General features: G+C 34.9%; 2 protein-coding genes across 2 annotated transcripts; both read left to right on the top strand.

Annotated features, from left to right (window-relative positions):
- Positions 1 to 5,157: 5,157 nt before the first annotated feature.
- Positions 5,158 to 7,735, top strand: LOC120201358. The gene is made up of 2 exons (XM_039201986.1): positions 5,158 to 5,342; positions 5,723 to 7,735. The coding sequence occupies exon 2, from the start codon at positions 5,870 to 5,872 to the stop codon at positions 7,145 to 7,147; it is 1,278 nt and encodes a 425-aa protein (XP_039057917.1). The 5' UTR covers positions 5,158 to 5,342; positions 5,723 to 5,869; the 3' UTR covers positions 7,148 to 7,735.
- Positions 7,412 to 13,599, top strand: LOC120201302. The gene is made up of 12 exons (XM_039201936.1): positions 7,412 to 7,577; positions 9,388 to 9,523; positions 9,612 to 10,152; positions 10,252 to 10,401; positions 10,546 to 11,147; positions 11,233 to 11,307; positions 11,399 to 11,582; positions 11,670 to 11,768; positions 11,871 to 11,937; positions 12,134 to 12,284; positions 12,381 to 13,113; positions 13,197 to 13,599. The coding sequence occupies exons 1-11, from the start codon at positions 7,412 to 7,414 to the stop codon at positions 13,090 to 13,092; spliced, it is 2,883 nt and encodes a 960-aa protein (XP_039057867.1). The 3' UTR covers positions 13,093 to 13,113; positions 13,197 to 13,599.
- The last annotated feature ends 196 nt before the right edge of the window (positions 13,600 to 13,795 follow it).

Genomic DNA, 13,795 nt, shown 5'->3' with positions numbered 1-13,795 from the left:
GTTTAAAATAATTTTAACATTTTTAAGAATAAATGAAAAATGCTTATAATAGTAATTTTTGATTGCATTCATTGCTATTAGTTAGGGGGTTTATGTTCTTTGGTGAAAATTAATTTTATGTTCAAATATTGTTTAAGGATTAATTTGATTGATTAAAAATGGTTAATTTTCAATATATGAGTTGCCAATACCACTAGAGCTAATTAATTTAGCATTTTTGAGTGTTTAAAATGGATTTTTGTCATTTCTTGTTTAAAATGGTGAAAATTGTTTTTTTTTGTTATAGCAGTCCGTCGGGTTTTGGGTTTAAAAGGCTTATTTTCTTATTTGTTTCAAACCCTAAAACTAAACCCTCTCTAGCCATACACCTTTCTTCCTCTCTAAATCCTCCATTTGCTCAAAATCAACAAAAATTTGTCAGAATCTTCGAGCTTTTCAACTTTATATCCTGCTACTATCATTAAATCGCGCAACACAACATCTCATTCTCTTCAATCCGAAATTTTCAAGATATTTTTTCTAAAAAAAAAACTTATAGTTTATCATATTTTGATCTTAGGACTAGTTCTAGGATGAACATTATATCGGACATTGATTGTTTGATGATTTCAAACTAGATTTTACAACCAATTTCATCAAAAACTCACAAATTTTCAAAGAATTTTTTGAATTTTCGAAATTAAAAAAAAATCAAAAATCTAAATTTGATTTCTAAATTTGATGTTTTTGATTTAATTATGTTGTTTTCATGAAAAACTATACATATTATAATTTTCAAATATTATTTTCTAAATATTTTTTCAAAACTATGCCCATTAGGAGTCGGTTTAGAGAACCCTAAATTATTGCAGACTCAATTGAGTTTTGGGATTGATTATATTGCATACACGTGTTTAAATTTGTAGGTTATATATTTTATTCTGATTCTTAAACCATGTCAAATCCTAAATGACCTAAGACATTGTGTAGTCGCTCAAGTCAAAACCAACCTCTTATTCCTCCACCCAATCCAAATAACCCAAATATGTTCATTCTGAACTCTTGTTTCAACGTACCTGGTCGTAGACAAGATCTATATCATAGGTACCATACTTGTTTTGAGTCATACAAAATCCGGGAAGAACGTATCCCTTCGATCCAAGCTATAGAAGATATGGACTTCCAATATCTTCCTACTCTTAAATCCTAGAAGTTTGATAAATTCTTTAAACTCAAACCTTTGGTTTATCATCAATTAGTCCGCATTTTTCTATTCCAATGTGGTATGTGTCCAAAACGAGCTTCGATATGAAATTATAGGAATTCGATCCTATCTTTTAGGATAATTCATTTTTATTGACTCCGGCACAATCGCTACCCATTTTTGACTAGATAACTCAGGTTTAATAAAAAAAGAGATTGTGGATTCACCCATAAGTCTAAGGAAAGTGAGAGTACCCTAAGAACATATCGTGATAGATTCCTTCATTATATGATCTTTTGGTGGTTTAAAGCATCCGGAGGTAGGTACTCCTCCCTTAGGAACATAGATATATGGTGGATATACTGTATCCAATATAAAAAGAAGATTAATATGCCACAGATCATCTTTAGTGAGTTTCTATAAACACTATTCCTTCCAAGAATATAGAAATCTTGGTTTATGGTTGTCTCCTTAGTAATTTGTTTATCAAACTCGGTCTTAGGGTCTCTTCTGATATTCCTATCCCTATTCAAAACCAAATCAATCTTACTTCCTTGAAGAAACCAAGATGGAAAAAGGATAAGGAAATGGGCCAATGGATTTATCATCTCGAACTCAGAACTTTGAATTGTGAAATATTTTGATGTTCAAGGATTTTTTTTTTATTTTGGATGTTTGAATTTGTTGGATAATTGGATATTTGAACTTACATGCTTATATATTTGGTTTGATTTTAACTTTATGTTTATTAAGTTTTGCATCATATTAGTTCATTATGACCAATTATGTCATTTCACATTTGATTATGAATATTGATTATGAAACTAATGGCTAATCTCTCTTTTGATCTTTGATCTTAGCAGCTTAAGCTATATATATATATATATTTAATCAATTGGCTATATTTTTCAAAACCTTGTTTAAATCGGTTTTTAAGTCTTTTTTGATTTAACAAAAAGGGGGGAGAAATGTTAAGTGTTAAAATGTTTTAAGGGGGAGAAATGTTAAGTGTTAAAATGTTTTAAAGGGGGGAAGTGTTAAAGTAAGGGGGAGTAATTTCAAACTTAATTTTCAAAATTTATTTTCAAAGAAAATCTTAAAATTACACACATGTTTTGTTATATAAAAAAGGGGGAGATTGTTGAAAACATTTTGATGTTTCGATATAACAAATTAAGTATAAATGAATTTTAAGATTTTACAAATGATTTTCTAAGTATATTCGATTTAATTACTCGAATATCAAATTATTACTCCAAGTCTTCAAGATCAATTTCAAACCTTACTAAATGTGTAAAATTGTGTTTTAAACTTAATATATTTTTGAAACAATTTTCACAAAGTATTTTTGAACCAAAATCAAGCCTAAAATCAATTTTTCAGAGTGATGCACCGATGCACCAATCCATGCATCGATGCATCATGGAATAAATTGAACATTGAATGCATTTCATGCACCGATGCACATACTATGCATCGATGCACTCAGAGTTTTATGAAAACATCGAATGCATTTGTACATCGATGCATCAGCCATGCATCGATGCACTCTGACTATTTTGAAACATCGAATGCATTTCATGCATCGATGCACTAAGGGTCCAACGTTCAAAATATTTGAATTTTACACTTGATGCACCGATGCACCTAGTGTATGCATCGATGCACTGACGTTCCCAACTGATTTTATTAATTGTTTTCACACTTAAACAGCTATATTGACTCCACTAACCATCCCCAAAGTTCAGAATCATTTGAAGGAGTATTTAAACAAGTTATGAAGCCATTGATCAACAACAAGAAAGAAGAAATCATAGAGAAACAAGAGAGAAAGCATCAAACATCAAGTTTGTGCAATTCAAGCCAAATTTCCTTTTAATATTCATTTAGCTTTCAAGAACACAATTTGTGCTCGATTGTAATTATCTTTGAGTGTTCTTATCTTGTTCTATAATTGTGCAAACATATTGCCTTATGAGGTTTTCCTTGTAAGTTTGCAAATTTGTGTATTTCTCTTTGAAAAAGAGTGTGCTCAAGAATTGGGGTATAATTCTTGAGGGAGTTGTAAGGTTACTCTTTGTCCTCAAAAGAAAGAACAAATTAGTGAATTTGTTGAAAAATCCTTAGTGTGGATAGCTAAGGTAGTGGACGTAGACTTTGGTTGAGAAAGTCGAACAACTCTAAATCGTTGTGCAAATCTTTTCAATTTTCTGCAAAAGCTTCCACCAAAATTTTAATTACCAATTCACCCCCTCTTGGCCAATTTCATCGATCGATTAACTCAACATGGTCACTGAACTTTTCTAAAGCTTTCATTTAGGTCCCCAAACTTTTAAAACTTATAATACAAACCTCTAACATTTAGTTCGTTTACAATATGGTCCCCGACATAACCGGTACATAACCGGTAGTTTGACGACGTTACACTGTCGTTAGTACGTTTGCAATATGGTCACTGAACTTTTCAAGCGCTTGCATTTAGGTATCCTAACTTTTAAAACTTGTAACACAATCCTCAATTTCATTCTAAACCCCAAATTCCTTTTCGATCTCGAATTTCCTTTTTCGTTTCTCTCTTCTCATTTCCAGCGTAACTTTTCAGTCGGGGATGTATGGGAAATTTTAATCTAACTTTGAATTATGTGGAGGTGTTGACTTGAATAAGGGTCCATTGAGAGAAAACCCGAGCAAGGGACTATCGAAACCATCAACGATTCAAGGTGTAATGTTAGATACATGTCATCTCAAGTGAAGCATAGATGTTCGATGAAATGCTTGTGAGAAAATAATGGGGTTAGAAATACAGAGTTGACAAATACCACTAAGATTAACTAAATATCATTTTTTAAAGTAACTAACAAAGCTGGAATTATTTTGTATAAATGGCATATAATAATTTATTCGTTTAATCTTTGTGGTTAAAGATTTTCCAACAGATGATCAAATATAATGAAATCACAAACAACACATTCACCTATCAGTCTCTTTTGCTCACATGCACTCTCGTTTGGTTTTTGCTCCTCAATTTTCCGCCATGTAAAATTGTAAACCCAAGCAGTGCTCTATCTTTTAGCTTTTTATTTACAAAGAAAAAATGAAGGAAGAATACACCGATTGCGTTTATTTCTTAGCCTCTCCCCTCACTTGCAAGAAGGTAATTATTTTCTCTTTTGGGCTATCCGGAAGTAAGCTTTTACTCTTTCGTACTTTCCCATTTTCAGCTCACATTGTGTGTCTGTGTTTTTTTTAAATTTTTATGTTTCTGGAACTGCATGTCAATGATCTGGATATTCAGTGTTAGTTTTGAAACAAAACATCTAATTTTCTTTCTTTCTTAATAAAAACTTTTAATACTCCTTATGAAAAATATTCAGTCGATCAAAATAGAAGTGAAAGAGGGTCTTAGGCTAATTTTTTTTTTTATCTTTTTGTTTGGTTTTTATTTAAATCAGGGAATTGGTTGTGAGTATTGACATAGTGAAATCGTCAGGCTCAATCCGAAAGACTGTTGGTATTAGTTTACTAGGAATTGTATTGATCCGAGATGTAGTTTTCGACGTCCTGTGAGCTCGTATTCTTTTTAATAAGTTAATGTTGATTATGAGACTGATATATCGTAAATGAATTGGATTTTTTTACATGTTTTGGAAATTGAGGATTGTGTTGCAAGTTTTAAAAGTTAGGGGACCTATATGCAAGCGCCTAAAAAGTTTAGTGACCATATTGAAAATGCACTAACGACAGTGTAACGGCGTCAAACGATCGGTTGCGTTAGGGACCATATTGCAAACGGACTAAATGTTGGAGGACTGTATTGCAAGTTTTAAAAGTTGGGGGACCTAAATGAAAGATTTAGAAAAGTTCAGTGACCATTACTATACTTTACCCAAAATAATATTATATAATAATAATAATTATTATTTGTGTTCTTTATTTTTTATTATAATACCAGTTTAAAGACATAATAATATGAAACCCTCAATAGTCAATCCCACCGTTATATTTGTCCGTCAGCACACCACTTACAGCAGAAAGTCGCCGTCGTTATCAGATATTTCAGAGGCCAGTGCCGCGTTCCCAGATTCAATGGAAATCCCACCAGACCAAAATCACCAGTCTCTCCCTTGGTGTATTTCTCTGCTGCTATTAAAATTGAAAGGTCTCTTGGAAAATCATCAGTCTCTCCATCGGTTTATTTTTCTGTATCATCAACACCGTCAAGAAGATCCCTGACCAACATCTCATTTATGTCATACCAGATTTGTTTCTTCCTTATCATTCTCCGCATCACTCTTTCCAGTTTAATTTCATTCACTTCTTCCATTTTTTTTGTTCCATGCTCCCTAAATTTTCTAGCTCATTTTCCTTGTTGTTTCTCGGTTTGGGTGGTGCTTAGAGTTTACTGTTTTCAGTTTTATCATCTGGGGTTTTGGTTGTTTCAACGTTTGAGGATGATTTGTTGCTCTACTGATATTGCTTTGTTTGTACTCTTTTAGCTATATTCGTTTCTGTCTTAGTTGCTTTTTTTTTATGCAACAGTGAATGAGGGGAAAAAGCATTGAAATAAGCTATGGAAAGTCAGAACTAATGCTGCTGTTGATGGATGATGTACTAATGTTGTTTTAGGATCAGTAGTTGTGAGGTTTAGATTTCTTAGATATATCACAGCAAAGATTTTGCCAACTGATGAGGACATTTAAGGTTGTTCAAAGGGTTCTCCAAAGTGCAAAGTATTGTGAAATGAAGCTTAACGGTTCTCTGCATTTTAATGCAATGTTATATCACTGCACTGGTGATTCGAACGAAAAGGTGTTGCCTTATGAATGGTATGAAAAAGCATTTCCAAAGTTGACAAGATTATCCCACTTGTTAAAAAATGTTGATTTAGTTGACGGACGGCTTGTGAATGTGAATGATGATTCAATCATCAGTGATGATCGCATCGAACGTAGAATCAATACTTTCAAGTCGGTTATGAGGGTCTTCATTGGATCCCCATCAGTTCAGCTAATGCTAAAGAAACAAATCTCTGCATTTGACTGTTTCGGTAAACCTAGTGAAAGGGAGCTCATGGTTGTGAATTCATTAACCACGGTGAGCAATGTTTTAAATGTTACTGCTCAACAGAGGAAGCTGGTGCGTCTAGAGATATGTCCACAGGTTACTCAACACAAGATATGGACAGGTGCCCTTGAAAAAATATTGAATGAATTGCAAACAGAGATTGGTTTGTTGAATTGCCAATCCCCAAATAAAGGGACTAAGATGGGTCAGCAGATAGTTTCTAGCTGCCTTAAGTTCTTGGATGAATCAGCCGGTTCTTATGGCCCTTATTCTGCTTCATGGATTAGGCTTTTGCCTGCAAAAGTTGTCGACTCTCCACATAAATGGGAGGATGTTTTTGAGATGTTTAATGATCTCATTAATTGTTTAAAGAGTGAAAAGGATTGTCTTTATCATTTGAAAAAGATTGAGGTAATGAAAGAAGGTGTCTCTCAGATTAGGGATGTGTTAGTTGATAATAGTATTGGGTATAAGGATGCTAGGTACCAAGAAAGCCTAGTACAGAAGAAGTTGAGTAATACATTGGGACACTCATCACAGTGCTTCTTCACACTTTTATCGTATTACCTCTATGGGCAGGTTAGAGATCTTGAAGTGGATTTATGTGGAGCTATTTACGGGAATAGTTCCGAGAATAAGCTTACCTTGTGCATGGGAAGAATTCTAACTTCAAACGAGGAGAAGATGGTTTGGAGTGGGGTTAAGCAATTGGAAAGGGCTCTGGGTTTATTTAAGTTTGTATGGGAAACAGCAGGTATGAAAGGCATTATGGAGTTGCAAGGCCACTTGTGGTGTGTAGGGCATGAGGAGAGGTCGATTACGTATCGAGGAAACACCTTCTTTCTACATGGGATTAGTTTTGGTCCAAAGAGTACCTCATCAAAACCTCTACGATGTTAAGGCAGCTGCGATGATATTGATAAGCAATTGCATATCTTTGTTTTTTTTAGAAGATTAAGTGTGTGCAACAGCATTGATAATTGGCACGTACTTCACATTACTCAATATTTGGTGACTTTAAGAAACTCGCCTCCAAACAACCTAAATATTTTGGCCGATGCCGAAAAGGTGATTAAAAGAGGATCGATGAGAACAATGAAAGTGTTAGAAGCATTAGAGTTGGTGACGAAAAGAAGGAAAATGAAAACAGAAACCAGTTGAAACATGGCTTTCCTATTGACTAATTTAGTGGACCATGAGAGTTCTGTAGAAAGTCATTTTTTTGATGAGGAATTGGCTGGTACTGGGCACAAAAAACGTGGATTGCAGCAGCAATGTGTAATGAAAACGATGGAAGAAGCGACGTCTTTTATCGGGGAGTTGGTTTTCGGCATAGTGGCGCCATGATTGCAAGCCTGCAGGGCAGCAATGAAAGAGAGAGATGAACTGTCGTAGGAAGTTTCTTGGGACATCGATATACTTGTGTAAGTGTTTACGTTTGTTTGCTAGTACTAAACTCTAAACACTTATATTCCGGTGTACTTGTCACTTTTAAGTATAGAGATATGATCATGGGTCGGGTCCATTTTTAGCATACACAACTTACAACACTCGACTGACCTCGACCCACCCCATTAGCATTAAATTTCAAAGCATTACTAGGCGGCAAAAACGTTAAATTTAATTTTTTTATTTATTTCAATAGTGAGAAATTAAAAATAATTAATTATATTGTTAATGTTTTCTGTCAATTTACATAACTTTAATTAACATAATAATAAATTTAGCTTCAAAATTATATAAAAGTATAAATTACATGTTGAAATTTTTAAAATCAGTGTGAATTAATACAATATATAAACGCTCAAGGTCAAATTTATTATTATTGACAATCGAAGTAATATAAAACTGATGGAAAAGCACAAAAACAATGATCGATTTTCCTTAATTTATTATTTTCGAAATTGTCAGGGGATTAAATTGGTCATCTCTTTTCATGAGGATCAATTTATCTAATTTTAAAATCCAAAGGACCTAAGAGGTATTTTCATCAAACAAACCATGCATACCCAATGGAGCGGATTAGGAATTAATGTTAGGCCCAGAAAATTAAAAAGGGCCGAGGAGGAGATGTTTGTTTGTTGTGTTTCCCGCTCGGATTTTGAATGCCCGCCTCTGTCCCCCTCTGCCTACGTCTCGCTGCCAAACCCTCGATTTTAGACGGTAAAATTTATAAACTAATAATCATAAAAACCAATTTTCAACATTATAATCATAATCAAAATCTGGAGGTTAAAAAGAAAAGAGAAAGAAGAAATGCAGGAACCAGCTTTGATTAGGGTTTCAAATCATGGATTCTCCTAAACCCTCTAAACCCCTAATTTCCTCTTCTTCTGCTTCAGCATCCACTTTATCTTCTTCTCCAGTTCAAGTAATTTGTTTTGCCTTTTTTTAAAATAATGGATGTAGTTTATTTTACTTATCATTTCATGTATTTTGAGATCTTTGAAGTTCCTCTCTTACATCTTCTTCTGGTTTTGATTTTTTTAAAATGTTTTTTGCTTACTGGTTTAGGTTTTAGATTTGTGTTTGGGGAGGTTTGTTTTAGTTACTGATTGTGGTTAAATGTGTTGTTGAAGTGTGAAATTTTAATTTTGTTGGCAGAATTTTGATCGGTTGTGTGTTTGACTAGAATTCCACTGATTTAATGGGTATTTGTCAGTATTTCCCCCCAAATATATCATTTAGAGGTATTGGGAGGTTTGGTTCTATGAATCGTGGGGGAACTAAATTTTTTGCAAGGACTTTATTATTCTTTAAATTGATGATGTTTTATATTTGGAGTAGATTTATATTTGTCTTTATTGATGCTTTTCCGTCACTGGAGGTGTCTGAAAGAAGAAAGTTTCTTTGATGAGTAAATGCTGCTTTAATTTTTAACATTTTGTGGTTCTAGGTTTTGCATAAGGTGACAATGTCGTGTTTTGTTTTGTTTCGGGTTCGTTATTTGTTTAGTTAACGAAGCCATCTTCAGAACTGATTTTCTTTAAGATCCAGTACTTTGCAACTGCACCTCACTTTACCTTTCTCTCCGAGTTCTTGTTGTGATAACTGCATTGCTTTTAGGAAAGGATGGATGCCATTCCCCTTTATCATGAATTTTTAGACTTCTTATTTTTCATTTTCCACTTTGATTTCAGGAGTCCCCTTTTCGAATTATATTAGCAATCTGTCTCCTATAAAACATGACAAAGCACCTCATGTAGCACCAGGGTTTCTTGGACTCAATTCTCCCCCTCCTGTGTTTACATCTCCTCGTATAAACACACTTGGAAGGTTTGCCTACCTTTGTATTTTGGCTTTAGCATTTTCCATTTAGCGTGCTTCCTTCTTGAGTTCTGATTACATGAAACCTTATTTCCAGGCCTATGCCATCCAGGGTGGAAGTATCTCAAAATGGGGAAAGAGACAAGAAAAGAACTGACGAGTCTTGTATTTTAGAAAGATCTGTTACTGAATTGCAAGAAGGGTTGGTCATTGATATTAAGAAGGAAGATGATAACAAGAACAATGTGTCAGTCCAACCCAGTAGCTCCTCTGGATGTGTTGATGAATACTTGGCTGACCCTGTGGAAGCAGACTGTGTGAACTCTGCATATGCGATCAATTCAAATGTGAAACAATCTAATAATGTGCTTCAATCATCAGTTAATGGTTTAGCGGACTCAAAGAATATTAAATTTGGTAACAAAAATAATGTGGTGAGGGAGGCTGAGGCAGCACTATTATTGTCTGGGCAGAGTAAAGAAAGCACTGAAAGAAAGTTAACCTGTGATGAAAAATCATTGAAGGTTGCAAATGAGCAAGGTGCTGTTCAAGGATTATCTGATGAATTCCAAAAGGTTGAGTCTGATTCATTTGATCTTTCCCATGAGGAAAAAGAGTGTAAAAACTTGGGTCCTCAGGTAAAAGTTGTTCTATCTTCCCCCATCCAATTGGGATTTGGGAAATAGTACCATGTATATTAGGGATAGAATAATGTCTCTGTCTTTTTTTTTTGGAAGAAAGTAGTAGAGGACTGTAGTGATGGATGCAATGGTTTCCTTCAACAGCTGCCTGGATCACTACAGGGGGTTCAGTCGTATGAAGATTTTGCTGAAAATGTTGGTGGGGATGTAGATGTTCCAGTGCATAGCATGACACATGATCTTGAGGTATAAAAGGATTTGAAGTAACCATGATATATTAGATTACTGGATTCTTATTGCTCTTTAAACTTTTTTTCCTTTTACTTTTTGGTTATTAAATGCTGCTAGATTTTCCTTTTGCTATAGAATAATTTCAACAGTTAATGTTAGGCTAGTGAGCTCCAACGCAGCATGAGTAGGCGCTGCCTTCAATTTGGTGAAGCTCAACCAGAAGCTAGAACAGACTGCAACATTTCTACAAATCTAGCAAATAATATTAGTTCTTCAACTTCAGAAATTGAGGGTTTGGGTTCATTTCATTTTGATTTAAGTGTCACATCTAGAACAAAGCAACTGGTTAACTTGTCCCAGGTAGCAATAAACATGATTCCCCAGTGTTATGGTGAAAAGTCTTCCTTAACTGTTCCCAAGCCATCAGGTTTTGGCTTACACCTAAACAGTATTGTTAATGCTATACCAATGGCTCAAGGTGGAAGTGCAAGCATGAAACTGGCACAGGCTATAAGATCAACATGTCAGTCAACTGAAAACATGGACAACTGCTCCAATGCATTTGAAAAAGTATCAACTCCTCCTCGAGATGGAACACTTGAAGTGAAAGTTTGTACAATTGCAGATTCGGCTGTTTCAGAATCACTGAGTGCCGTGGAATTAATCGAACGTAACATGACTCTAAATACAAAGCGGAAAGTTAGCTCAGAGGATAGAGATAGTGATGAAGTGTTTGACCAACAAAGCCCCAAAGTGAAAAGGCAAGTTTTTCTGATACTTCTTGTTGATTCACGGTTATAACTTTCTCTTAATAATTAGGGACATTAATAGTTTATGCTTTTGTAGGAAAAAACTATCAAACAACACAGATGGTGAGGGTTGCAAGCGTTGCAATTGCAAAAAGACCAAATGCTTGAAACTGTAAGTGAATTTTGTTTTACTTGGTTGAAGTCTAGTTATATGTGTACAATAGCTCTATTGGCATAATATGTTCTAATTTTCTCCTTCTCAGCTATTGTGATTGTTTTGCCGCTGGAATCTATTGTGCTGGACCTTGTTCTTGCCAAGTTTGCTTCAACAGACCTGAATATGAAGACACAGTTCTTGAAACACGTAAACAAATTGAATCACGCAATCCACTAGCATTTTCTCCCAAGATTGTGAAACCATTCACCGAGTTCCCTCTAAGCAACAGGGTATAATACCATTCCTGAAGCCCAAAGCCTTTTGCTTTACTTTTATTTTCCCTACTAGTAATTTCACAATCATATTTCCCTTAATAGGAAGATGGAAACAGGAAAACACCATCCTCAGCACGACACAAACGGGGGTGCAATTGCAAAAGGTCAATGTGTCTGAAAAAATATTGTGAATGCTACCAGGTCTGGGAATACATTGCTGCCTGAATCATCTTCATGCTTTCTATGTAATCTCTTTTAATATATTGTTGTTGGACTCATGAATCTTCTTTTTATATTGAAAAGGCTAATGTTGGTTGCTCTATTGGATGTCGATGTGAGGGGTGTAGAAATGTTTATGGCAAGAAGGAAGGTGAGTTTCAAGAAATATTATCATGAATTTTGTCTTCCTGTGCATTGTAGTCATCATCTGCAATACTACAAATTAGAGAAATATGCTCTCTCCTCTCAACATCGTTTAGGGTTCACTTTTGCCTGAAATTAATACCTTTTGGTAACTAAGAATTGAGAATCAATATGCTCCTTAATCCTTATTGCTGAATTTCTAGATTGTTGTGTTACTGAAGAAATGATCGACAGAAGTGGTGGAGAGAGGTTGGAAAGTAGAGTGATTGTTAAACCTAAGAAGGATTTCTTGCATTCTGAATTGTGTGATCCACACCGTCTTACACCTTTGACACCTTCATTCCAGTGCTCAGAGTAAGATTTACGATTATGATGTCCTAGTTTCTTGAAGAAAAAGCTAAATAATACCAATTCAACTTCTTTATTGCTTATTACTTACATTTTTTTCAGCCATGGAAAGAAAGCATCCATATCCAGACTTCTTTCTAGGAGATGCCTTCCTTCCCCTGAGTCTGATCTTACCATCTTATCTTATGCAAAATCTCCAAGATCTCCTAGAAATTCTGATAGCAATGACATGTTTCTGGAAACAAATAAAGAAAAATTGGATAGTGAATCTTATTGTGAGGGAATCAGCTACAACAATGCAGTTGTGCTTGCTGATGAATTCCATCACACTCCATTGCCCAATCATCCCTCGATTGTAATTGGCTCATCGTCATCCAAAGCAAGGGAATTGACAAACCTTTCACGATTACAATTGGACCCTAGAAGTGGTTCTTTCACTTCAGGGGGTTCCCTTTGTTGGCATAGTTCACCTATTACACCAATCTCTCCTTCAGATGAGAATAAAAACCTTCAGGGGCTGGACTCTGCTGATGGTGGGCTTTATGACATTTTGGAGGATGATATGCCAGATATATTGAAAGACACTTCTATGGCCATTAAGCCTGTGAAAGCAGGTTCCCCAAATGGCAAGCGAGTTTCACCTCCTCACAATTTGCACCAGGTTGGATCAAGTTCTTCAGGACCATTAAGAAGTGGCCGCAAGTTCATACTAAAAGCAGTGCCTTCTTTCCCACCTCTTACTCCTTGCATTGATACAAAAGGCAGCAATACTCACGGTAGAAACGATTTGCAAGAAAATAGTAGCAATGATTGATTCTCAAACCTGCATTTTCAAGTAAGTTGTTCCCCATTTTGTTGTCTTTTATCATGTGAAAGTTGTAACCAAATACTCATTCTACTTTTTGCTACATTATGCAGTATGGTGCATCAGGTATTTTCATGATGGATTGTACTCAGGCTCGAGAGAGTGGTGATTACCTTGCTCTTAAAAACTTAGACCTTTAAGTTTTGCATATTGTCTTTATTGCTATCCCTTTTTCCTCGCTTTTCTGATATGCAGGTATTGAAGTGGCCACATATTAAGTGTAGCACACAAATTCGTAGAAATGCTTCTGCCTCGTGATCCGTATTCTCCGTTTCTTTCTCTATTTATTCATTTACTTGTCAGTCGTATGGTTTTTAATTTGGGATGTTTTTCTAATGCAAGCAAAGCAGTTGTCATTCCTCTTTGATTAGAGGAAGGACTCATCAAACATACTGCCGCTCAACCATGCTAAGTAAAATTTTAGTTTATCTAAAGTCCAAAGCTCTTTTCTTGCTTCTTTTCTGAGATATCAAATCTAGTGTTGAATAATACTTCATTTTCATTATGATTTTTTCCATTGGTAGATTACTTGCCATAATTGTCAATGATTTGAGAACCACAATTTTTCCTTTTGAGTCTCTCCTTGAAGGGGTATGTACTTTGTGTTATTAAAAGTTAAGTTCAGATGGTTCATGTAGCTATTTATAAGACA

The sequence above is a fragment of the Hibiscus syriacus genome, unplaced genomic scaffold (genome assembly GCF_006381635.1).
Source record: "Hibiscus syriacus cultivar Baekdansim isolate YM2019G1 unplaced genomic scaffold, ASM638163v2 tig00007179_pilon, whole genome shotgun sequence".
Classification (NCBI taxonomy): Eukaryota; Viridiplantae; Streptophyta; class Magnoliopsida; order Malvales; family Malvaceae; genus Hibiscus; species Hibiscus syriacus.
This window is presented reverse-complemented; position numbering and strand designations above follow the sequence as displayed.